At 41.6% G+C, this 26939-nt stretch overlaps 1 protein-coding gene across 2 annotated transcripts in view; it reads right to left on the minus strand.

Moving 5' to 3' along the window:
- Positions 1–6257: 6257 nt before the first annotated feature.
- The window catches only part of CRHR2 (corticotropin releasing hormone receptor 2), a 131902-nt gene continuing 111220 nt past the window's right edge, over positions 6258–26939 (minus strand). For both annotated transcript variants that reach the window (XM_090143222.1, XM_031607844.2), the window contains exons 10-13: positions 22365–22450; positions 19289–19424; positions 17585–17626; positions 6258–7381 (exon numbers count right to left, since the gene is read on the minus strand). In XM_090143222.1, coding sequence (XP_089999348.1) covers positions 7241–7381; positions 17585–17626; positions 19289–19424; positions 22365–22450 — 405 coding nt within the window. In that variant the 3' untranslated portion in view covers positions 6258–7240. The remainder of the gene's footprint in view (positions 7382–17584; positions 17627–19288; positions 19425–22364; positions 22451–26939) is intronic.

A 26939-nucleotide genomic window follows, 5' to 3' on the forward strand; every position in this document is an offset into this window, starting at 1 on the left:
AGAACATCATTGCCTACTCCAGCTCCAGGACTACTTTCCATGGAGTTTCCTATGCCTTCTGACCATTCAGCATTTGCCACGTACTCAAGCTGGCTAACAAAATCCAGGAGAAAAAAGCCTTGGATGTATTAAGGGTGTGCTGGGTGCTGTCTGGTGGGAGGGAGTAGGAGAAGGACTCTGTAAAAAGCTAAACGTTATGTTTCTCTAGCGAAATTTGAATGTAAGACAAATAAAACCACAGTGTATTGTACATGAAGAAGGAGAAATTATGTGACCAAAGCTTGCTGGCATTTTCCAGTGGTGCCAATATCTCTAACAAAAAACACTGTCATATGGGTGAACTGTACAAGCCAGGCATCTGTCTGTATGTCCAAAGATGATGTGGCTTTTGAGTTCTGAAATAAATCTGTGTTTTCATAGAATCATAGAATTATAAAGGTTGGAAAAGACCTCTAAGACCTTTAGCCCAGCCCCAACCCACCCCCCATGCCCACTTACCGTGTCCCTCAGTGCCCCACCTCCCCCCTTTTTGGAAAAAAATTTGTCACGTGCTGGTTGGGCAGGTTGGGGAGGAGACATAAGAGTCATGGCCACTGCAGTGGTACATCTCCTCCATAGGCTGCTGACCTCCTGAAAGGAAAGCCAACCATGATGCATCCTGTTGGGAACAGGCAATGCATGACAGACTGACCAAACAACTAGTTAAACAGTTTTCATCTCTGATGTCTAAAGCAGAAAGGAAAGACCAGTAAGAATTTCCCATTTCCACAAGTCCATTTTACAAGGTATTTGTGCGAGGATTAAGTCTGTAGACATTCATGTAAACATCTCAGCTTTCTCTGCTAACCTACAAATGCCAGAAAAACTGGGAAAAACAGAAGAAAGCACCAGGTAATGAATTTCCTTCTTATTTCACATGAGTAGCTTTGAAAATCCTTTCTCCCTCTCTAAATCTTGGTCAAATTTAGAATTATTTTTTTTTTTTAAATGAAAAGCCAGTGTTTACACTGACCTGTGAAACGCAGTGCTTAGTCACCAGGAACTGCATTTTGAACCACCTGTTTCCCTTCAGTTTTGTGAATAGCCTCAGCTCCTGTGAAATTCTCTTTTGGGAATGAGACACGAGTTTGCTAACTATTGGGAAAATGTCAAGTTGTTCTGGTTCAGCCACACAAACTGATTTGGGGGATGGATCTAGATATGTAAGTGGTATCACCTGCACATACCAGCTTGTGCAAAACAAAAACACTGCTTACAGAAAAATCTGAGGAGAGAAAAAAAAAACAAGTGAAAAACAGTGGAATTTTTTTAGTATTTTCATATACACCACCATCAAAGAAATCTAAGATGACTTTGGGAAAAAGAACAACACTTCTCCTGTCCCTTGCTGTTTTCCCAACCTGTAAGATTATGGGTTCAAAAGCTCAATTCATATCTTCAAAGCTCTCGGTGGGTCAGATAGAACTGATCAAAACAGAAGAACAGTAAATCTTTGGCTGCAGTTAGTTATTTCTGTCCATGCAATGGAGCAATGGAGCTTTCTGTGATACGGACGGCTCAGCACTCGGCTTCATGGCTGGGTTTGTCCAAAGGGACACAGCCATGACATCCAAAGGGACAGAGCCTTTCTGTCCAGTTCATGGGACATTTCTACTTGTTGCTGAAAGACATGTATGCACCAAAGGACTGACCTTAAGAATTCCACGGTTCTATGGTTCTAAATCTGATCGGTGCTCAGCTTCACCAGAAGTCAATGAGAATTCCACGCTCAGCCTATGAAGAGATGTCTGAAAGTCCCATTAGGTGTCCATCTGCATGCCTAGATCCCAACAGTGGTTGATAGCTTGAAAAATTATTTATTTTCACATTATTTATGAGCAACTCAAGTGGTTGATGAGTGTGTTCATCAACGACTTCTAGCAGGGCTTGTTGTTCGCACAATGGACACGACTCATACTTCTGCTGTCTGTGATGAGTCACTGCTCTGACCCAGAGCTGTATGCCAGGTTGCAGATGTGCACTGAACTGTACACCTCTCAGATTATTATATTTTTTGTATTTTGGTTTTGAAAAAGAGCCCATGCTGCGTTAGGTGCTGGATGTTTTATGGACATCCACCACGAGAGGTCTGCGCCCCAGAGAACTTCTAAGTGCTCAGCTGGACAAATGGATGAAGAATCTAATAGAGGAAAAAAGAAAAGAATCTTCCTTGGAGTGACACCAAAAGTCTACAGAAGTGGTGGAGAGAGTGCACAGGGGTCCTATTCCCAATTTAGCACTTATTTGCTTTCTGAGAGTTTCTTGCTCTGTGAGTCATCCTCTAGCCACAAGACATCTTCTTAAGCAACAGGATTATAAAAATGTGTGGTTCTATATATACATGCAAACAAACTGAGGGCCAAGAAAAGGCATCATTAGCTATTCAGAGCGAACTCCAACTTTCCCTCGAGTGTTGCTATTGTGGCAACACAGTACAGGATGAGTAGTTGGTGGAGTTGTGGTTTGTTTGTTTTTTTTCATCTCCCAAAATGACGTATAATCTTTTCACTGAGGAGAGGCTCTTCAAACCTGATGGCTTATCTGAAATGCATGCACACACTGAGAATGGAGCAATTCCCAGCCTGGATAGCAGGCAAGGAGAAGAGACTGGCAGGGATGCCCATAAGATATGAAATCACAGCAATCAGCAGATCTCATAAGCAAACCTGGAGCTGGGCAGCACTCAGGGTGTCCCAGGGCTCCTAACTGCCTTGGTTGTGTGCTGCTGCTGAGTTGGCTAAGATGCTGCTTTCCTTGTGAGAGGGAGAAACAACCCCTGCTTCAGACCCTGAAGAGGATTAGCTAATGATTCGGTACCCATGGATGGACAGGGTTGTGGAGCAGTGAGTCCTTTAGCTGACCAGTGAGTGAATTGCTGAGCTGTAAGCCAGCAGTCAATGAGTATGGCCAAGGTCACACTGAGTCAACCCCTAAATCACAAGCAAGACATCTGAAGGACGTTCAGAAGCTTCCACCATCTACATGTGCTCTCAGGCTGGATGTGGCTGGTGAGCACTGGGATGAGCCAGGTTAGCTCTGCTCCCTGCTCAGCCTGGATCAGGCAGCTCATTAGCAGCCGTGCCAAGAAAACACTACTGGGTTCTGAGCAAAGCATCCCTGCAGAGTGTTGTTACTGTTTCACATGACCTTGCTGGCAGCTTTATAATTTGTCAGTTTTCTCCCCCAGAAGACGAAATCAGTCATTTGGCACACGCTGATATCCAGAGTGCAATTAATGGGTTCAGCCTCTGACACGGCCCTGTGCAGCCTGGGAGCACTGAGGAGAGATGTGTCAGAAGGGTCAGATGTTCATTTCTCAGCCTTTGGAGACAGCGGAGCACTGATACCTTTAATGGAAGCTGGCCTGCTCGTTAGCATCTGGGGAACTCATTAAAGTTTTATGAGTTCTTTTTTAAAGCTCTGGCTTTTCATAGTTGAAGGTCACTACAGCAGTGCTCTGTGGCAATTATACTAATCGGAAGCATTTTCCTCCTGCTACGTTAATTAGCACGTGGAGAAATGTAAGAAACTGATGTATACTTCAATGCAATAATAACTCCAACGTGCATGTTTTTTGTTTTAACCACATATTTTGCTACCAGTCCACCATTTGTAGGTGTGCTTTGTTTTCCAGAAGTTTCTCTGGAGATGCAGCTATCTTCCAGCTGTTCTGCATTAAATGAGAAAAGGAATTAAATGAACTAATCCATGAAAATCTGAAGGATTTCAGTGAAGTCTTCATATTTATGAACCTACAACATTCTTTTTGCATGGGTAAATGCCACTTTCTGGGTGGGGAGCTCAGAGGACCGTGATCTCCAAAGTACTGGCTTCTCTCCGTGAACTAAGAGGAAAGTCTATGGGGACTGTTTGATGAAGCAAACTTCTGTTTGCAGCACAGAACACGTGAGGCAGCAAAAGGCTGTCCCAAACCTTCTTTTCTGATGCCTGCTACTGTCGGGATGCTGGGAGTCCTGAGAAGGTTAACTTCTCCATATGCTGAAGAGAAACCTTGGCATGGCTGCTGCTCAGAGCCCCTTCCCCATTCTAGGAAGACTCCTCTAGAAGACATCGCCTATTTGCTGTGTTCATCCTTGAGACCTCCTCCAGGGAACATCACCTATTTGCTTGAGACCTTAACATCTTCACCTGAGCACAGAGTCACTCTGCAGAAAGCAGTGGTTCCTTCTTTCTTCCTCTGGTTCTTAAGCCATATTGACCTTGGTGCCCTGGAAGTACATCCTTCAATCTCCCTGCTCAGGCAGGTGGTGGAGTCACCAACCCTGGCAGTGTTCAAGAGGCATCTGGATGAGGTGCTACAAGACATGGTTTAGTAGCTGAGTGGAAAGTAATGGTGATAGGGGGATGGTTGGACAAGATGATCTTGTAGGTCCTTTCCAACCTTGTCTTTCTATGATTCTATGATTTCCCAGTGTATGGACATATGGTCTCACAGAATGGTTCCATGCCTCTTTCTTTTTCTCATCATCCAACAGAGTGGATCCAACAGTCTGTTCAGAATGGCAGATCTTCATTTTCTTCTTTTTTGGCATTTTGACTTTTGAAAACCACTCTGCTGTGATCTGGTGACCAGAACAGTCCATATGTGTTCCCGTGGAACGGCTGATATCAATGCTTAATGACCATCTGTCCCCGGTGCAGAGGGTTTTTACTGGTACCTCATGGGGGCTGGAGCTCAGTCTGGAAGTAAAAGACATCAGAGAAGGACACCATGTGCCATGCACTTCAAATGGCGTTTGCCATCTGACACAAATCTCAGTATCAAAAACAATCCCTCAGCTGAGAGCCTCGCATCCATGGAAATGCAGTGCAGCATTGCTGACTCCCAGAGGCCACAGTCAGGAGAACACAGGATGTCCTTTCCACTGCAAGCTGCAAAGGGGTTGAAAAGGCTTAAACAGCATCAGAAAGAAGCAATTAGTCCAGATCCAAAGTGAGCTTACACTTGTTCTCACATGGCATTTAGCATGTGTATTATCTGCAACACTCAGAACTTCAAGTTTTTCCTGGAAGAGCTCTTATGAATTCTGTTTCAAGTACTTCAGTGTTCACGGATGCTCATTTCCATAATAACTCACTAAAACCAAGAAACCTCCTTTTCTTCCTGAACAGTATGCTGTAAATCTGATGTAACTTTTCTGCTTTCGTTCACGTACACAGACACACATTCACCCACCTGCAAGCAGATGTGCGCGTACCGACGCATAGACTGCTATGCAAACACACACAAACGTTTTGTCACTCCATCATATCCACAGCCATTTTCCTGGCACACTGAGAGTTCTGCTGATCCAGAAGGCACATCTGAATCATCCCAAATTCGTGCGCTGAGTGATTATTTTGTTGAAGGGAGAAATGAAAATGAAAGGTATTGCAGTAGCAGGGAGAGAGTCTTGCCTAAAGCAGATGAGACTTGATTCATCTTTGCACCCTTACCAGGAGAAAGCAATGGAAGAAGCTTCTTTTGAAGACAGAGAATGAGCAAATTTCCAAGCCCCCCTGATGTGCACCTGAAAGAAATACAGCAGCTACAGCGTGCTCATGTTCATTCCTTTGTTAACAGTAGTACAGCTTGAGAATAATTCAGGGAATAATGTTCAGAGACGGAGATGGAGCACCCTCACTGGGCAACCATCCCACTGCTTGAAGGTGTCTTCATCTAGTGCTGATGTTGAATGCTTGGTGAGTATTTACTGTGAGTGAAAATAAGGCATCCTAGAAACAGCCCTGAGAACACTGGTATGAGGTTGGTGCCCCAAGTAATTTAGCACTGATGCATTCCAGTGGTTTACTGTAAGGTTGTGAAAGCTGAGTGTCTATTGATAGAGACATTAGTTCACTTCTTCAGCTGCCAGACATCTGGGTTTGGTCTGGACAATATGGATTTGAAGTCAGCTGTATTGATTACTGCACTCCTGCTAACGTTTGGGCTGTTCAGCCCACAGAGTCTCTATAAGACTTATTTCTTTAGCCACACCATGTGGCTAGAAAGAAGCATGACTAACAACATCTAGGTTCAGATCTGGCAATTCTTTGGTTGCAGTTCTGGTCCCTGGACTCCCCAGATATTATCCTGAAACTGGAGTTCTTTTTTAATCTTGGATACAAGAACAATCTCAAGTCTACAGGTAGTCTGGGCTCCTTTTTCTTCCCAGAGTAAAGAAAATGATGCCTGGTTTTATTGAAACCAACCCAGAGTAGTGTTTATTATTGAAAATATACAGTATTTCTGAACATCACATAAAAAGCCTAGTAGATACAACTGCTCTAGTTCAAAATGCTGAGTAGATAATCTTTGTGCAGCATATAGCACTATCTTCAGAATGCAAACATCCTCTTCTCACGGTTGATTGTTTTTTTACAGTGCTTCCCTTTTCTATTTTTTAAACCCAGAAATCATGTCCTGCTGTCCTTCCCCAGCCCAATCCTCTTAGCTAAAACCAAACACTTCCCCAAAGGCTACTTACATTGTGTGGAAAATACGGGGGTGAGAGGGTTAAGGATACTTGATAGAGCTATCTAGAGATACTGCTGTCCTTTTCAACATCTTATGCATGAACAGGGAAGGGTTCTTGCAAGGCAAAACACCCCATGTATAACAGTCCAGCAATGCCCTGGCCAACTCCCAGTCTATCAAAGGGAGAAACAGGGAAGGTAGATAAATTCGGATTCTTCACAGCATTTCTCAGATACTCTTTTTCTTGCAGAGAAGAAACTTTTACAAAGAACCGACAATGAGATGGGCTATCTACACACGAAATCTGTTGAAATCATCGGGAACCAATGTACAGGTGAGATGGGCAGTGTGTCAAAAATAGTTTTGTTCGCCACACTATGGGAGGAAAAAACGAAGGAAAAAAAAAAAAGAGAATGAATTTATTGTTGCTGCCACTGTGCTGTTTTAGACTGTGCTGTGGACTTCCTCAAGGTGCAGTCAGTGTTAAATCTCTTCCTTGAATCTGCTTTGCCACCCTTTACTCCAGGAGGCTTTTAGCCCGGTTGTCTTAAAGCAGCATCATGAACACGGGAAATGAGAGTCCACAACAATACGACGGGCACCTCGTTGCCAAAAAAGCGCAGTGCAGAATAAAGGAAGGAAGTCTGAAGAAAGGAGGAGTTTGGGGAGACTGAAGAAAGAACCCTGAAGGCCACCAGGTGGTGCATATATGTGCAGGGTGTATCACACAGCTGCGGTCTGTTTGATGCTATGGAAGCTGATCCGTGTTGGGGATGTGGGGATGGACATGGCACGTGCCACACGCACACGGAGCGAGTGATGGTCCTGCCAGCGGTGCCATCTTTTCCTGGCAGCAGAACGGACCTGGTGAAAAAAAAAAAAAAAAAGGAGAGGAAAGGGCATGAACACACGGAATGAACAGGTGTCCTCGGTAAAGGGACACTATACAGCACTGAGAAAAATGATGACAGCTGTTGTTGAGCCATTGGAACACAGGGCTCGATTCGGATTACTACAGGTGTGCGTCTAGTTCAGTCAGTACTGTCCTGAGTACTGCACTCTGAGGAAAGTGGGTTTCTCACACCTCACCTCTCATATCTGATGTCTCAAATATGCCATAGCATTTCAAATGGCAATACCTATCTAAGCTTAAGACAGTGAAATCAAGCCCTCAGAATGGATGCTCCTGATGGTTGTCTTACAGAGACCTGTCACAGGCAGCTGTCTCTGCTTTCCTTGTATATGATGGAGAACCCCAGACCATCTAACTGAACACTGGCATCTGCGGTGCAGACATACCTGAGCCTGTGGGCTCCCAGTACAGTCAATGGAAGCATCATCCTCAAGCAGATACTTACAACAGGCTAGATGAATCCTAAGTTCATATTTTTTGCATAGACCGTAGAGGGAGCCCAGGGCCTCTAGCTGGAATATGCATGTATATAAGCAAAAGACAGATAACAGGAATCCTAAAACACAATGGGAGGAAAGGCTGGAAATGCTCCTAACACCAAATGTAACTTTTTTTCTGCAAAGCACTGGCAGACAAGACTCAAAGTTAGAGCCTGAAATAAAGTAGTTAGACCAATTTCTGGATATTCCTCTTGATCTCTATTACTACAGGATCTCCTACTGAACTTACTGTTGGGTCTTGAGAGCAATTCAGTTCCCTAACCTAAGCAGCCAGGTAAGTCTTCAAAATTACAGTAGGTATTATACCTCAGCTACCAACCCCAATTCTCTTCCTGACCAAGAGAGAACCACTCAGTATGGTCAAAAGTCATGATTCATCTCCTAAAGCAGATATCCAAAGTAAGGCAGATACTGTGATGAGATGAAAAATACATAGTTCTTTTCATTAGTTATAAAGTGAGACCAGACAACTAGCTCTGCTTTAGATTATAAATTCATCTGGATTATAAATTTAGCTAAATTTAGACAATACTGATATCATTCTCTGAATGTTTTCCCATCCTTAAAGAACTTACCTTCACTGCATCCCTCAAAATTTAAGGAGCGCTCTTATTCCCTTTTTACCATTGGCAGGCTAAAGCTTGGGTATTAATAGCAGTGATGTTGTTGTAGAGTAGACCTCAACGTGGTTCTGCTACTGTGGAAACTATACAGGGCCTGAGGTGAGCTTGCACAGCTGGTGAGAAACCCATAGTGACACTTCTCAGCGCTGAGCACCTCACTGAGGTAGATCAAAGCTATCCTGGGTGAATCCATGATCACCACTGGGACAGCAGGGAAGATGGCACTGAAACATGGGACTGAAGCTGCACAGCTATTGCTTCCATGTTCAAGAGAAGTTTAGATGTTGTACTGAGGGACATGGTTTAGTGGGGAACTATTGGTGATAGCTGGATTGTTGGACTGGATGATCTTGGAGGTCTTTTCTAACCTTGGTGATTCTATGATTCTGTGATTCCTGTTTCTTTTAAAGCTTGTATTCTTCAGGTGCTGTGTGAAGCCTATTTGAAACATGAGGAACTCACACTCACCAGACCCATCTCAGACCAGCTCCAACATGCTGTCTGTAATGGATGCTCAAATGAGCTGATGAATGAAGGGAATTCCTCACCCAAACCTGACACTGTGAGTATGAGGTGTCTCAGATGAACAGGAATGATGGATGATCTGACGGTTAAAACATACAGTCTGTAAGCATAGGAAGGGAGGAACTGCACTCCATTTCTCAGCTGATTTCAATCCTACCATTTCCTGGTGGGCTTTCAGAGAATTGTACCTAAGTGCCTGTAGCACTTAGGAACTCTGACCCCTCATCCCCAGCTTTGCTTGTGTATCACAGAATCATAGAATTTCTCCAGTTGGAAGTGACCCATGAGGATGAAATACAACTCATTTTTTGGATGGCAAGTATCAGTCTGGAAAAACAGTTTTCAATTGCACACTTAGATATCTTGTCAAGGGAATCCTGAAGCTGGAAGTGTGAATTTTCTACCAGAGTCCTTCTAGAAGGTGCAGACTGGGCAAAAAGGACCTGAGGATCTCTTTCTTTGGTTATTTTCTTGGTTCTGTGTGAGCTGTGCTGCTTACTCTGTTCTACCTGGAGTGGCAATAGGGTACTTCTTTCTGCTTCTGGATTTAAGGGTATGTAGTACATACCACAGCGACCCTAATATATCATGAACATTTTCAGGAGGATGCATCTGAAAGCTTCATACTTAGTCCTGGCCAATTATTTATGACTTCAATGCAGCCAATGCAGAAAGAAAGATGTTCCCCCAAAGAAGGTGATTTAGATATGGGGAATTAAATTGGTCCAACTTGCTCCACTGAGTGCAAAACCATCTCAGCTAGATGTTGGGCACCTAAGGCATGTCTGCAGAGGGATGGTGGCTACTGAATGCTCATTTCTTCCCAGATGCCACCAAATACTGAGGTTTTGTTAGAAAAGGTTTTTTTCCCATTCTGTAGGTGTGAAATTCACCCTCTTACAGAGAGCCTGGGACCCACTTCACTCCTTCAAGGAGGTGGTCCTCTGGGAGCATTTCACGGGGCCAAGGAAAGGAGGAGCGACTTCATGGGCTTTTGTGTTTCTGAGCAACTTGTGTGAACAGGTACTTACTCAGCCAGTGAAGCCAGATTAGATTTATCATTTGAGCTTCAAACCAATCAAGTCATAAAGAGACACCTGGAGATAAAGATGTGAGTCTAAACAAGCAGTTGTCTGAATGCCATTTATGACACGGTTTGCTTATGAGCTTTGAGATAGGATAAAAAGTAGTAACAAAAGTGCTGTCTTGTGCAGTTGGAGCCATTCCTAATGGTCTGGGCATATGAAAATACACTCTGCACTTACAAGGCTGAGTGGAAGTTATTTTTTAATGAGCTAATAATTCACTGCAATTAGGATGTGAACAAAGCAGAAGCAGAAATGGTTAAGCTCGAATTTATCTCTTATAACTGAACTCAGACACAAAAAGATTGCTTAATTTCAAGTCAGAAAAGAAGAAAGAAAAAATGGCTGTGACTGCTCTAATAGCATTAAAAAAAAGAAGAAAAAAAAGCTATTATACAGGGAGAGAAGTAGAGCATAAAAAGATATAGCAAAGTAGCATCTTCAAAGCCAGTTGTTAACTGTGAGAGGCACTACTCCAATTCATTAGGCATCTGTAAAGTCAATACCAAATCCCAGAGTCAGCACTAGTTCCTCTATGACCCAAAATTAACAGCATTAGCTAGTAACAGTCAAAAGAAGTACGCAGATTATCATTAGTGCTTAAAGCCTATCAAGCAGCCTCGTAAATAAAATTATAAGCTTCATCCTTGTGCACCTTTAGTTGCTTGACATGGCAAAGTTTCTCTGTGCTTGTCAGCAAACAGCTCAGTTCTGTTTGATTCTGTCATTTTTTCCCAAATAGCTGCTCCCTACTACTTTAAACTCTGCATTTTGCCTACTATGAACAATAACAATTCCCAAATGTGTGGTCAAATCAGATTTACCATCATTCTTCTGCCTATGGAGTGTGGGCACTGTTCTCCATGGGCTTGCTTTTGGACAGTGAAGAAAAGGAATTTGGGTGATGGAGAGACAGATGTCAGAGGGTGATGGCTGGATTGCCAAACTCAGGAGCTTTCAAACCTTGAGATCACATATGAAAACCACTAAAATTCACATCTGGTCTGAAAAAAATTGTCAAAAAAAATTCTCAATTAAGAAGCCATGACAACATATAATCCTCTTAAGATATAGGGATGTAGTCAAGACAGTCTGCAAAACTCAAACATGGTAATAAATCCTGTAATTTTGCACAAAAAGGTGGGCCCTCTTCTTCCCTCACATGGCCAACATCACACTGCTATTTTATGTACCAAAGTTTCTCGTTCTCCCTCAAAACTGCCCATTTTAAGTGGTTTGCAGTTCTATTTTTCTTTAGCAGCATTTCTGTACATTTTAGTAACAGGGTTACACTTCTACAGCACCTGCCAGACTAAGACATTGAATTTAATTTCCAAAGATCACAACAGTGTGATTTCCTTTTAATGTATATAACAGTGCAAGAGGATATCAAAGTTCTGACTAGTTGAAAAGATTTGTTGCATGTTTCGTGCAGGAGGTAAATGCTGCTCCCTTTTTCTGGGCCACAAAAGGACTGCTAAAAAGCAGAACCAGACACTTGAGGGGAAGGCCATAAACGCTGTCAACCCAAGCCACAGCTACGTGCTTTTGTCGTGAAGTGCTCTGGTGTCACTGTCGTGACAGCCGATAAAGGAAAATAAGGAAGGATCTTTAGATGAGTTCCTATTCTTGCCCATGCTTTGGCTCATTCTTCTCTGTTTTGTAGGACATCAGCCTGAGGAGACCTAATGGAATCACAAGTGGTTTTCTGTGAAGGTGAGTTTCTACCAGAATGCACTTCAGTGAGAAGATGGATACAGGGAGGAGACTGCAGTCCTGTAGTAAACTGTGGGCTTATGGTCCCAAAGGGAAGGCTTTATTCTTTCACTTGACTTTGTATTGACCAGCCATTCTCAGGGACATTTAGCAGTAGTACTCATATATATTAGTAGTACTAATTGCTGGGCCTCTTTGCTGAAAAAGCAATAATTGTGGAAGATGGAATTAAATTTTAGCCCTCAAAGTCCAGCCCTATATTCATATTTATTCAGCGCTTTAAAGGAATGTTTAATGCATGTCTTTGGGTTGGGAATGATTAATGTGAAGTCTGCTTAGATTGATGGGCTAACCATTGAGGTCATGATTTATAGCTGGCTATTATAATGAATAGCCTCCCAAGATGATCAGATCAAAGTAAGCCACTTTGAGCTTAATAGATTTTGAGAGACAGATGGTGCCTGGCTAAAGGGTCAATATAAAAAAGAGATAAACATATTTATCCTCGACTTGCATCTAGTTGTGAGAATAATTTATGGTGCCATATAATGAAGTAACAACTTCTACTCCTCTTTAGGAATAATTGCTTCCTTTCTTAAATGTTAATTTATAGTAGGTTCTTGATTTTCACCTGATAATACTGGAATCTGCTTGAGCCGAGAATCCACTCTTTGCAGGATAATTTTGACACAGCCCTTGCTGGTTCTGCATCCTACCAGGAATGGCTGGAGATAAAGGACAACCACCTTATTACAGATATAGGATTCATGAACAAATCATTAGACCAATTAAGTTTAGAAGGGACCTCAGAAGGCTTCAGGTTTAACACTATGATCAAAGCAAGACCAGCACAGAATTTATATCTAGATTGAAAATGTTGTCAAGGCCTTATCCAGTCATTTTGAATATACCCAAAGATAAACATCACAGTATACCTCTTGACCTCTCTTCAAGTGCTTACACACCCTCAGTAAGATCTTTTCCCACAATGTTTAATCAGGATTTGCCTCATTTCTGTCATTCAGTTTGATAGTGGGGACTTCTATGTCTATCCATCATCAAGCACTATCACTTTATAGGTGTGGATCATTTTCACACATCACCACCTCCATTCCTAAGCATCTTGTTATGGAACAGTGTTATTATCTTCTATTATGGTTGCTAGGTTTTCCAAGAACTTTCTCAAGAGTCAACTCTGATGGTTATTGAAAATTACAGAGAGCATCCAGCAACTATTAGGTATTCTCTGGAGGCAAGGATCCTTCCCCTTTAATGATCTTGTTTCCACCATGCTTTTGCTGAGGTAAGAGGACTGCAGCAAGGCCTATCGTGAAGTTCTCATTTTTCTGAAGGGTTACCAGAGGCTGACCAGAAACACTTTATTTCATTTTTGGGGGAAGGTGAAGCATCTGAGATCTGATATCCTGCTCTTCAGACTGCAACCAACAGCAGCTGCAAGACCAAGGCTAATAGATTCCTACAGGCAGATGTATTTGGAATACAAAATATAATAATTGAACTCTTTTACCTCTCTTTCCTCTCTCAGGAAAAAATCACTGCTGGAAAGGAGGTCTGGATACCACAATAGAAAGAAAGCTAGAGGGAAGACCCATTTTCTTTAAAGATATTTTATCAGGAATCAATTAATAAGCTAATAGAAATGCTGCCTGTGAGCAGAAGCTACTAAAATGCCTGGAGACAAAAGTACAAAGAACCCCCAGATGAGCAGAGAGCCTAGAGATGAACAGTGATTAAATTGCTATAGAGCATCGCTATGGCTTCCCTGATGCTCCCCTATGCAAAGCCCATGGGCTATGAAGCCCAATTAAACTGTCCTCATTGATCAGTTTTCAGACCTCCTAACTGAGTTTCTTTTGGGAATGGTTATAACAAATATTTTTCCTGGATTTCATGTCATGAAAAGCAAGCAACTCTAAGGATCCTCCACATACGTCTAGAACCTTCACCAAGCCTTTTTTCAATTTCAGATCTGGCTGTGACCTTGATAGGTAGTGATGTTTTCTTCCAACATTCACTTCTGAAGATTATTGTCAGAAAGATAAGATGTGCCATGTGAGATTCTTCCCACGCTACACATCCCTCTAAAAAACTTTAATTAAACACACGCTATCAGTTACTGGATGAATTCACTGCAGAGGCTAAAGAGATGATGTAGTGAGTTTTATAAATCATTACTCTCATCTCTACTTACATAAAGATGAAATAACGTGAAAGCAAAACACTGCTTAAACACTATTATATTGTTACAAGCAAAATGATCTAGATAGAATAAATTTCATCAACCTAAATATTTTTCAGTGAAGTGTAGTAAGAACTGTCCCATGTTCTGCAAAAGTGTATTCCATTCAGTACAGCTTCATGCCAACAGCACCATATTATGTAAAACTGAATTCATTATGATCAGAGATCATAAATTTCACAGTTTGTTTTTCTCTTCAGCGATCCCACTGCAGAACTGTCAGACCAAAACACTGCAAAATCAAGACCAGGACCTTTTATGGTGAAATCTTGTATTACTTATGTACCATCTTCAGTTGGAGTGCTGGAGGTGCCTTCTCCAATTAGAACTGTTCAAGTAGCACATCTGTGTCATGTCTCCGATCTGGGGCAAATGAGCACACAGAAAGAGATGCAAATTTCTGCTCTGTATCATAAGGACAAGTTGTTTTAAATCTGGGGAGGCTACAAGATGTTACACAGCAAAAACTCCTTCCTGCTTTTTCTTTTGCCAAATGTAACAGGTAGAACACTGACACACAAAAAAAAAGATAGAAACTTTGGTGTCATCTGTGGTCCATATTGTGAGTCCTACTGCCGATGGTTATTAGTTCTACTACAGACAAATTACTGGCATCAGTGTCAAATATGAAATGGCAGAGGTGCAGCTAGGATCACAGCATTATTAAAGCTTTAAATTAATGTATTTTCTATCCTTTTGCTCGTGTCATAATTAAGAGTAGGACAGGCATTGCGTGGGCTGAATAACCTGTTAAAGACTATTACATGCATTCAAAGCACCCAAGTCTGTCATAACTGGAGAACTTGAAGTATTTATAAACTTCTGAGATAGCAAATCATCAGCCCATCTATCACACAGACAGGAATACTAGGCTGATTGAAGAGATGATAATTCATCAGGGCTTCGGTGATATTTATAAAGATTTCGTGCAGTTCTACAAGGAGGAAATTTATGAAAGTTCTGCAATCACATTTCCATACAGGTATTTACGCAGATTCACTTCTCCAACAAAAGTCTTCATAGCAGGGCACTCATCATATTATGCAATTAACAATTCAATGAACAAAATCTGCTGTGGATTTGACTTATGATGCTGGGGGATGGAGTGGCATTCCCTTCATCACCCCTCCTGTTGGGGATGATTGTCAGAGGGCAACTGAAAGCAGGCAAATTTTGGTACTTCTTTTCCAGTTCACATAGACTAAGAAATACAGACTTTTTCACAGTAGGTATTTGAAGAACACTTAAAGCACTGCATATTGAACTGAGCAGTAAATCAATATGGCATTCGCTGCTGAGATATGGAAGTTAACAATAAGGAAAAGCTCTTTTACTATGCTAACCACCAAGGCCCTCATCTGTGCCTTTGGCTGGCAATTTGAAGGCCTTTCCCTTCATAAGGAGGTAAGACACAGCATAATGGCAAAGTTTTGCAATGTGATGTGAGAAACATCATCTGTTTTTGGAATGCTTTAAGAGTGCCTGGAGACGTGGGGAGGATAGGCACTATCACAAGGGAGAGGTTTTATAACAGTGCACTATAAGATAAAATCTTTTTCTGGGCAGAGGCACTGAAAACTCAAAAGACTCTGAAATTTCATTGAATTTTCTGTTTCTAAGCTTTGCAGATCTGAAGCTAGAACAGAGCATGTAACTTCACCCTTTCAAATCCTTGTGATACTTTAAAATCATACCCACAGTACCATAAGATGAGTCCAAATTTCTTTTACTCTTTTGAAAGAGAAAATGCTGCAATATTTAGGGAACTTAGCCTTAAGTTACATCTCAAAAAAGCAGATATAATGGTTTAGGCAGTCAACCTCAATTTGCACAAGAGATGTAAACATATGGATACAGGGAAGGTTTAGCTCACAACTTCAGCTGTTTGTAGGTGTCTGCATGTGAGCCAAATATCTAGGCAAGCATTAGAGTGAGTAGAGAGCTAGTCCATACTGTCAGTGAAGTCTAGAATTGCTTAAGTGAGCTGATGCTGAAGTCCTTCAATGAGCTATGCTGATGGGAAAGAGATTGTACTGACCAGTTTGAAGTAGTTGCATAGAAACACCATTGTATCCCCTTTGGTTTCCCACTGCCCAGAAGGTGTGGATTTCTTACAGGTCATAAATCACATCTGATAGAGCCACAGGGATGACTCAGATATTTGACAGCCTCTCAAGTGACACTAGATACCCATATTTGGGGAAATGAATCAAGCCTCACATCACTCAAGTTGGGTATCTTAACCTTGAACTGACTACCAAAGTGAAAAATGTAAATTGCAATGGTAGTGTAATATAACTGGGCAAATCACTGGGTACAGAAATCCTTCCAGATCTGCTAAGTTGCTATCAAGGCACAGAGGACAAACATAAATAATTCATACTGCCTTGTCTGATTATGTCAGAACTTCCTCAACTTGGAAGAAATGGGATGTGGGCTCATGATCTTAGAGAACTTCACTGCAGTGAAGGAGCTATTTCAGCCAAAAGAGTGAAATCCTGGTATGAATTGCCTACTGGTCCTAGTTCCAGTCAAAAAAAAACCTAAAACCCAACAAAACAAACAACCAACCCAAGCCAAAATATTGGTGAGATGGCTGAGATTCCAATGGCTGAGAAATAGAAAAAGATAATAGAAAAATTGAAAGCAGCTGAGTGAGAAGACATGCCCATTCTGTCTCACACTGCCACACAAGGAGCCCACAATGAAACCAAAACCCAGCACCTATATATTATATACTGACACAGCAGGAGTAATTAAGAAATGAAATTAACTTCTGCAAAGGCCCAAACTTTAACTGGACAAAGAAGATGTATTAATGCAGATAAATTAGACACAGGCATTGCAACCACAGAAAAAAAAACGTAATTTTCTGAGACTTGAGGGTGTAAGTCAAACATTAAGAGGTATTAGTGAAACATTCTGTACGTATTAGTCCCCAAAACCAATCCAAAGTAGCACAGTGACTTTGTTCCCAACCCTCTTCTTTGAGTACAACAGGGATTGTTCATTCAGGGAACAATCACAGAAAAGCTCACCCACCTCAGCATGGCATTCCTTTATAAAAATGGGTCACCTGTATTACAGTCCTTAACAAGAGCCCAGATGAGAAGTAATGCTTATTTACGCCCAGAAATCGTATTTGGAATTACTGAGAAAATTGAAAGAAGTCTTAAAAATGAAGAAAAAATATGTAATCTGGGAATATTTCTTTTCCTCTGCCCTTGCCTCCCAGTTGGCGCAGAATGGGTTAAAGCTTTCTGAACAAAGGACACTCACTAAGAGAGCTGGGACATTCAGATGCACGTTAACAGAAACTTCTCCAAGAAGAACAGATTGATGGGACTGCAACCCCATGTGAAAACATCTCATTGCACAAGCAAGCATTGAAGTAGATTCCACCTCCTGAGAACTGATGGCACTGACAGTGGAGGACACTACTTACCTCACCGTTCAAGAAGCAGTAAAATACTGACACAAAGAAACCCTAGAAAGAACAGAAAACAGTTAATTATTGGGTATTTTAACACGCAGAACTGAGGGCTGTGTTTTATCCTGGTATCATCCATAACCACAACCTTGTTGATGTCTTGATGATCCTCTTATAGCCAGACAAAATCTTTACGCTACAATTCCATGAGATTCCAGCAGCAAACTGTTAAAACATGAGAGCTACAACCCAGACACTGATAGAGCAAATTATCCATACAGTTGTGCTGAAGCCTCTCTCCAGCTTCCAGTTGTCTCCCCCAAAATGGCAGAGCCCTTCACAGGTCCTGGGTCATGCCTGCCAACTCAATGCAGATGTCTTACATACCACATAGGGTGTCAAATGGCCTCAGATGCTTTTGTGGGGGCAAGTGCATCACTGGATTGCTTACATTCAAGTGAGCTGCAGTGCTCTGAGGAATCTATTGACTGCACCTCTCTGATGACTGCAAAGATTGCAATGACTGTAATATAAGATTAGATGACAACATGATGACATTTTCATTTTTAAACCCACGAGCAGAGTCCCATTTATTCTGTTTTTAGCAATGGACTGCAATTATTGTCACCATAAAGGAGATATTCACCATGCATGCTTTCTTATGTATGCCTTTGTAATGCTAACAATAAGACAAGCAGTGTAGCAGTTTTTGAGTAATACAGTTAATTTTAGGGAACGAAAAATGTGAGTTGATTCACTGTAAAGGTCTGACATTCTTTTGTTCGTTGATTAAAACTGTCACTTTCCTTTTTGATTTTCAATTTCTGGTAGGATGCTCTGTGCTTCAAAGCTAAACATGCAGTCAGTAAATACAGTAATCCAAAACTTTTGGTTTCCAGAGCCTTAGATTTGGCTTGATACTCTGTGTGCTGTACATTTGGATTGATATTCTGGGCATCAGAGAATTTGTTCCTGTAGATACCTTAAGTAAAATATTAATAACAGCAATAATTCCACTCCCGTTGAAGAGCATCTTCAAGCAGAAGCAAGGTTATAGAACACACCTAAGCAGAGGTAAGCGGCTGAACATAACTCAATGATTTCAGTTACCTTGCCTTTTTTATGGTATTTCTTTTACCAGATTCAGAAACCTGGGACAATTACCTTCCACTGTGTTTTACATCTGGCAGAAATCCTATAAGATTCAGTGGAAGGAGGAAATAGAGTAGAACTACTCATAGAGTTGGTTAGTCTGGTGCTGCAGGAGAGCTGGAGTGGGAGCTGGGTAATATTTAAGACATCATTAATGTCTTAATCAAGTATGCCCAACAGGCAGGAGCTGTTTTCCTTTGTTTTGGAAACATCTAAACTCAAACTGTGAAGAGAGAGAGGCAGTTTGGAAGCGTGATTCATCATTCTCTCTCAGGCAATTCATGATGGGACGAAACATTATCTCTGTGCTGATTTTAGATGGGGCTGTAGCTATAGAGTGAACACAGTGCTCATAAGGGAGGTGAATCCCTCTGGAACACACCTGGGAGATCTCCACTCTATGAGATACGCTGTATACATCTATTAAGTAAGCATAAATAACAAAGCTGAGTTCTTTTCAACTGTAATTGTTTGTCATATAATGAATTGCTGTAAGATTCATGGTTGAAAAGCACTAAGGATCCTTTTAGCAGCAACCAATACCCAAATATAAAATTGCCCTCCTACCTGAAAAGACTGCAGAAATGAATTGAAGTAGATGAAGACAATTTGGGAAATGTCATCTTCACCAGGGTTGACGAAGAAAAGCATGTATGTGATGCCTAGCAGAGGCAGAAGAACTAAAGTTGCCTTGACTGCCTTCCTGTTGGGAGAAAATAGAAACCACCAGTGAATACAGGAGAGAACCATGTTTGTTACCTGACATTACACCACTCTATAATGACACAGACCAAAAAAACCCAATCCTTTAATGGGGAGAGGGCACAAGTCTCAGAGCAATTCAGAGGGAAGTACCTACATTAGCTGAAGGGGGAACTTAGGTGCCCGCTTAAGTTATTCAGCATCTCTACCTGTTGAACATGGGGTAGCTGAGAAGAAATAGAAGAATGTCCTAAGGACCATTTTCAGATAGGCATTCACATGTAAAATTCTGCCTAGTGTCTAACACAGGTGTTTGCAGTTAGGGAATACAAGCACTTCCAGTAGGTAGCACCATTTTCCACCAGAAAGAGTGGTGGTGCAGTGGCACAGGCTGCCCAGGGAGGTGGTGGAGTCCCCATCCCTGGGGATGCTGTAGAGCCATGGAGATGTGGCACTGAAGGATGTGGTCAGTGGGCATGGTGGGGATGGGCTGGGGTTGGACTTGGTGCTCTTAGTGGTCTTTTCCAACTTTCAGGATTCTGTGGCTCTCAGAATATGCTGCTAGGGCATTTTCTAAGGGCAGCAGTAGAGGCCTCTACTTGCATAATGGCCAAAGAACTTGAGCATTTACCCAAGAGGACATCCGAGCTTTGGACACTTCTTGGCCTCCATTTCCAGGAACAGGCCTGAAGTTCATGACCAGCTTATTGTGGGACGCAAGGTGAAGGCTCCTGGAGTCCTCAGGCAAAGGGCAACACAAGTTCAGCACAAAAGGCTGGACTCAGTTTAGCAGGGAGATGGGAAAAAACATCAGCCTTCACTTTGAAACCATGAATGAGCTTGTGAATTTTTTCTGACCAGTGCTTGATGACTTGAAGAAGTGTTCTGGGAAAGCCTTTGTCTTTCAATCCTCTTTGTCCCCACAAGCTGAACAAACTGAAATCTTTTTTACATCCTTCTTTCTCTACTTCCTCCAGGCAGTTTCTGTCCTATTCCATGACAATTAGGCTGAAGCTTTGAGACTCTTTAAAGGCCCAGTGAGTGACTCTTTAATACCCCAGGAGGATAATGTGATAAATCCTGCACCTGGCCAGGACTGCCAAGCAAGACCTGCCTTGTGCCCACTTTCTGATTCTGTCTAGAGTGTAAATCCTCCCTCTCTGCAGCATCTGTATCCTCAGTGCAGTGGTTTAAGGCCATCTTACAGTAACAAATATATGGTGCACCATGAATCATAAGTTATTATTAATAGAATTATCAGAGGCTTATCTTTATTTTGGGGGCTATAACAGTGCCTTGGGATGCTACAAGCAGAACAACCTCATTGTGTAAAATACTTTCCAAGCACATACAACACATTTTGCTAAGTCTCTACAGATCTCTTACAGATAGTAAGACTGTAAGGGATGGATGAAGACAGGTAGGCAAGCAGGGGAGCACAAAAACACTACCAGTATCATGAGACAGCAATGGTCTTAACAAACTACCTGCCACACTATTTAATACTTGCTTAACAAATGTTAAGCAAGACTTGCTCCAGGTTCCAGGAATCCAAAAGGTTTCCATTTTGGCTGTGAAATAGAAGATTCACCTACAGAGCTTGTAGTGGGGATATCATCTGTTCAAGGACAAAGGCAGTTACTTTAGATTGCCTCCAAATCTAATATCTCTAATCCCTGCCAACTGCAGCAGGGAGTACAATATAATGAGATTTGAATTGGTGCTGGATAGGTTTTGTTTGGTTTTTTTTTTTTTTTTAATGCTAACTTTAGTTTCGTGGCATCAGCTTTGTGCATGAAAAAAGGATATTTTTTTCCCTTTCATTTCTCATGAAATGCACAAAGAAGAATGTGAGCAAAGGAATCAGACCACTGCATTAATTTCACGTTTGTCCCCAGGCCCCAGACAGGAGTGAAAGAAAGGAAGCAGGTAGAAAAACAAAATTCCATTACTGCAGAATTGCCTCTGAAGTCAAGAGCAGGCTGATTTGAGGACATCAGCATTCAAGCCTCAGTTTGATACACTGAGATTTTATCTAGAAATGATGTTATGGACAATATTCCCCACAAAAACGGTGTTATTTCTCAGAGTGATAACCTGTCTGTCCATAAATGATCCAAAACACTGGCCCATTTGGCAAGGCACTATAAATACAGGCAATATAGGAAAGGCACTCAGCGTCTCCTTATTTCTAAGAATTTTCTTTTGGAACTGTGGGGGTTTGATCTGAGTTCACAGCACTGCCAGAAGGGCCAGGCTGCCTTCCTTCTGAGATTTTGGGCTAAACATCCCCATCCTTCTCTTTCTGCTGCACTGTCTGGGAGGTGGCATGGTCAGCCAGCCCAGGGAACTGCTCTGCCTGAGAAGGAATCCCATAAACTGGTAGTTGATGGTTGGTGCCCTGATGCAGCCCACTGAGTGGTTCCACTGATGCTGGTGCCAGCTGAAGGAAAGAGCACTAACAGCCTTCTGTCCCACACTCAGCACTAAAAAATATCATTAAACTCTACTGCATGTGCACAGTAATCAGCAGTAATACTGCTACTGATTACAGACATGCTTTGCAGGCTCTGTTTTTTTTTAAATCCTGGCTCTGTTAGAATCTTACTATGAATGTAGATCTTAATATGCACGCACACGTGATTTATTGGGAAGTCTTGACATCGCATTGTTCTGCACCTACAAAGCTGGAGGCTGGGATAGAGAGGAGATCTAGAAGGGACTGAACACTTTTCCACTGATCCACCACATTAGCTGAATAAATGGTCTAACCCTCAATGTAATGACATACTTATATCATATAATACATATACTTGTGGGGCAAGAAGGATACCCTCTGAGATCATAGTGGCATCTGGAAAGACAAAGATGGGACGAGGACAGGATGGGCAAGGCAGCTCTTTGCTACCACACAAGGAGCAAGAAGCACCAGCTGACTTACCTGTACTGTATTGTTTCTGAAGTGGTTGAAGCTCTCAGCTTTGTCATTAAAATTCTAACTATGTTAAACAGAAATACAAAATTGATCTGGAAAAGAAGGAAGAGAGAGGAAGAAGTAAGATCGGTGAGTCAAACAGAGGCTTAAAGGATAAGATATAACTTAAAAGGCACATTTTGCAGTTCCAATCTGATCAAACCCAGCCTCCTGGCTTTATCACTGACTGCAGCAGTTACCAGAAATACCAGATAATACAGCAAATACCCAACAGTTATTAATCCCTTCAAAACAGAAATGAACAGAATGGATGGTCCCAGCAAGCAGCTTTATTTTCACAGCCCTTTACTCCTTCCGTGGGTGCAGCAAGGAGGTAAGGGGGGGCTTTGTTTGGCTCTTTGCACCTGACTCTGGCTCAGCTCACCCAGGCTCCCTGCATGCAGTGGTGTGCTGACATGGCAGGCTGTAATGGCCAGGTAGGACTTCCAGACCCAAAGTACAAGACTGCAGTGCAGAAATCCAAATATAAGCTAGTCACAACGGACTCCCATTAGATTCAATGGAGCGTACTCATTGCACTCTACAAGAGACACTGAAAACAGAGCAGATGAATCCCACTTGCAAATACACGGTGGTTTTTTTTTTTTGCACTGTCTTTAAAGGTGAGACGATGGATTTATCATTTCCCTTTTTAATCTGCTGAGGCGGGTAATGATTATTTCCATTACAACATCACTGCTGAGAATTGAGATTTGCTCTAATTGCTGTTTTTGCATATGCTAGTGAGTTTCTTATACAAGTTTCCTCCCGGTGTAAACAGGAAAGAAAAAGAAAAAAAATCTGAAAAGAAGATTCTGAATTGTAGACTGTGATCTGCAGAAGAATTTGGCACCTAGAAGCAAGTTGTGTGTTGCTTCCAGCACAAAGTAGGAAAGCCTGCAACATTCTGATCTGTCTCGAATTTGTTGACGATGTATTCTGATAGAACTGCAGAACAGTTATCTCTGGATTGCTGAGGTCACATCCTAAGCTTGTGAGAGAAGATGTTTATCAACATATTTATCTCTCATTTCCAGAGTCCAAGGGCTCCTGGCATTCTGTAGTCTGTGAACAGAGCAATTCCGACTGACTTCCAACTATTTATGGGCACTGTAGCACAGCTGCTAATATAAAGGTGTTCTCAAGATATGCTCTTTATTTTCCCCAATGAAATGTGATATATTTCCATGATTACAATATCTTGGCATCCATCAAAGCATTCCCTGTGGTTACTGCAGTATTATTTATAACAAATGGTGCAGTAAGCACTCAATGGGAGACTGGCAGTGTTGGGAATCTTGTACATTAAATGCTTGTTAAGTGAGATAGCAAAATGCTGCTCTGAGACCAAAATGTTGCTCTAAGACCACAATATTGCTCTAAGAGTTATGTGACATTTTAAAAAATGGTTTTTTTAGCAGAGCAGGGCCATAGGGAGTCCAAGAAATAAATAAAACAACACAGTTTGTATATGTGTTCTTACTAGAATTGTCTTTGTTGTATTTCAGAAAATGAAGTCAACTGTTTCTCACTTCAGTCATCAGAGACAGCTGCTTCAAATCACTGGTTTGATGTAAACCTTAAACTCTTGACATTTGTGACTGCATCATCCTTCAGTAACAGAAACATTTGGACTCTACTGAGGGGCAGGAGGTGGGGGGTCTCCTTCACCCACAGAAAGCAAACCTTTGCCTCTGGAATTAAACTACCAAGTATTGTGGTTCTTCATCAGCTCAGAGTCAGGTTTGGGTCAAGAAGGCAGAATGGGCATTGATCAAAAACTTGCCACTTTAGCAGTCATAATGGAAGGTGCTGGATGGAATTATAGGCTCTTAGACAAGAGTAAGTTTCAAATATGAGGACTAATCACATGGGATTAACATGATGAACTGGTCTTGAGAAAGAATTTCAAGTTTCAAGAGTTCTAGTTTGACATGACATCAGGGTACAGAAATTCAAATTGCCATAGGCTGTATCAGAAAGATTAGGATTTTTGATCTTCTTTGAAATTAAATTGCATTGTGTGATTCGTCAGTCCAGAAGGAGAATTGTGAGCTGAAAATTTTGAGGGTTATTTCACTAGGGATACTCTTATTCTATATAAATCAATTTTTTATTCCCTCGCTCTTTTCCCTAAGCTTCCCCATTCAAGGGCTGTTGAAAGAAACCAGCGCTGACATTCAGAAGAGACGTATTAATACTTCTCACCTAGACTTTCATGTGTGCTTGCCCTGATCCCTGGTGACAGCTGGCTTGCTTATCTGGTTGGCAGCATTCATACTGACTGCCAATAGAGGCCACATCAGGAACAGACCTCAGCTACCAGGAATAAATGATGGCACTGTCCAAGGTACTCGTGCACAGGTGAGGGTACAGGTGGCACTCGCACGCGTGACAGCAACAGCAACAGGAATGCAGATACATCAGTGTAAAAGGTTGCCCAGGTGTCAGAGGAAGGTCTGCTAAGGGCTTTTTAACATTTACTGGCAGAGAGGAACACTGAGGACTTGAACAGGTTTTAGGAAGAAAATAGTGCTTGGGCTTGAAAGAGTCACCCACACAAAGTCATCCATCCAAAGTGGTATTTCACATCATTTAGGGGCATCCCACCTGAGTTTGAATGGAGTGAATGTGGCTGTACCTCCTGAGGGTCTGTGACACTATGCTATATGAAAGCTTCTAAAATGGTCAGTGGTGCCAACACCAAGGCTTCCTTTTTGCCTCCATTTGCATTTCATTGGGAGGTCTTTAAGAGCTGGAACAGGACAACATCAAAGTTCAGCAAGCAGAAAACTGCAGGACAAAAGATGCAAGTGGGTAACATTGAAATACTTTTTTTTCAGGTTTTGCCTACCAGAAGCACACTTGATTGTGTTCCATTTTAATGATTGCTATTAAAAGACCATTACAGAAGGACATGTGGCTCATTTGCACCTATTAGTAGCACTCAGAAGTCTAATGTGAAGATAGATTTTCAACACGTAATCAGATGGATTTTATGATCCATTTGTCTGTGGTGGATCTCATATCACAGCTCACAGGGATGAAGTTAATTCATAGTTTGAGTTCATTCTGGAGAGAAGACAGTCTGGGAATCAAACAGGGAACAGACTGCTGCACATAGCTTGAAGTGGAAATCTCTGAAAGGAAAATGGAGCTGTTTTCTCAGCTGGAGCAGAACCACACATTTCTAGTGACTACCTGAATGGTCCTGATTTAGAAGCATGGAACATCAAGTCTCTGGTGTTTATTCCATATACATTATGTACATACACAGTAGCATCTCAAAGGAGAGAAGAGCTTACCACTGCAAAGTGAGTTTTCCTCGAGAAAAGCCTCTGTACTGCATCCAACAAAGTACACAATTATCTGCTAAGGACTTTTTTTTGTTATTACTGCAGTTCTGTGTCAACACATTAATTTATCTCAGAACTGGGCAGCTCTAACAAAGCACACACATCAATTCTGTTAACGGAAGCTGATGAATGGATATTTAAGAGAAGCGGTGATGACAGCCAATGCATCCTTATTATTTATCTTTAATCTGATTTGATATTTTTATTCAGTTCTGTTTATGTAACACATTTTCTGCTTCATAATGGAAAACAGAATTAAGGATTTTTCCCTTGATATGCACTGGCAGATAAAATCAGTCCAAAGGCAAGATGCGGAATATAGCATAAAAGAACTTATTTCTTATTCTCTCACTGTTATTTGTGGTGTGCTAAGAATATCCTTATTGCTGGAATAAGACCCTCTCCAGTTACAGCTGGGAAAGAAGTAGCTTTCATTACTTGCCAGGACTTTGGAGGTTTCTTGTTTCCTTTCCTGAACTGGAATGAAAATTCCAAGCTCAAGAATAGTTTTATAAGTCAGTGATCCAGAAAGCACTTGGACCACCTGTTTTGGCTGAGATCAATTTTAATCTGAATTTTTAAACCTGGAAGACCTTTTGAACCAAAATAAACTTTACAGTTAGAGATTTTGGTTATTAAAATGTACAAAAAACCTGAATTTCCTTCCACTCAAATTCCATTTGAGTGGAAATTCAGCTTCCTCAGAGAGATGAAATAACCAAAATATTCCAAGCAGCATGACAGAGTACAAAGGCTTCTTTGCAGTTTTCATTAAAATCAAGAACTTAAATGCAAAGTCGTTATGCTCTTCTTCTCTTTTGAGAGCTTAACGGGCAGCTAGCATTTATTTTATTTTTCATTTTCTGTTGGGCTTTTTATTTTATGCTTCGCTGAAAGCTTGTATTTCTATGCTTCCCAGAATGCTTGCTCCTCCTCCTCACTCCCAGGGAATGTAAATAATAATCTACTTTGCCTTTGCATTTTTATGCAACGTGGTAAAATCCCCTCCAGGATTAAGTAACCCAAACTGGCATCAAAGCAGTCATCTCAGCTGGAGCTGTCATCCTGACCTCAAATGAAAAGTCTGCCAGTTAATGCCTCTTTTTAATTGTTCTATCACACCATCCTGACATGATTCTCAGAGAGGCCTCTTATTACTGGATTTCCCCTACTGGAAGTCATGGGT

Source organism: Phasianus colchicus, chromosome 6 (genome assembly GCF_987193195.1).
Source record: "Phasianus colchicus chromosome 6, bPhaCol1.hap1.1, whole genome shotgun sequence".
In the NCBI taxonomy this organism is placed as follows: Eukaryota; Metazoa; Chordata; class Aves; order Galliformes; family Phasianidae; genus Phasianus; species Phasianus colchicus.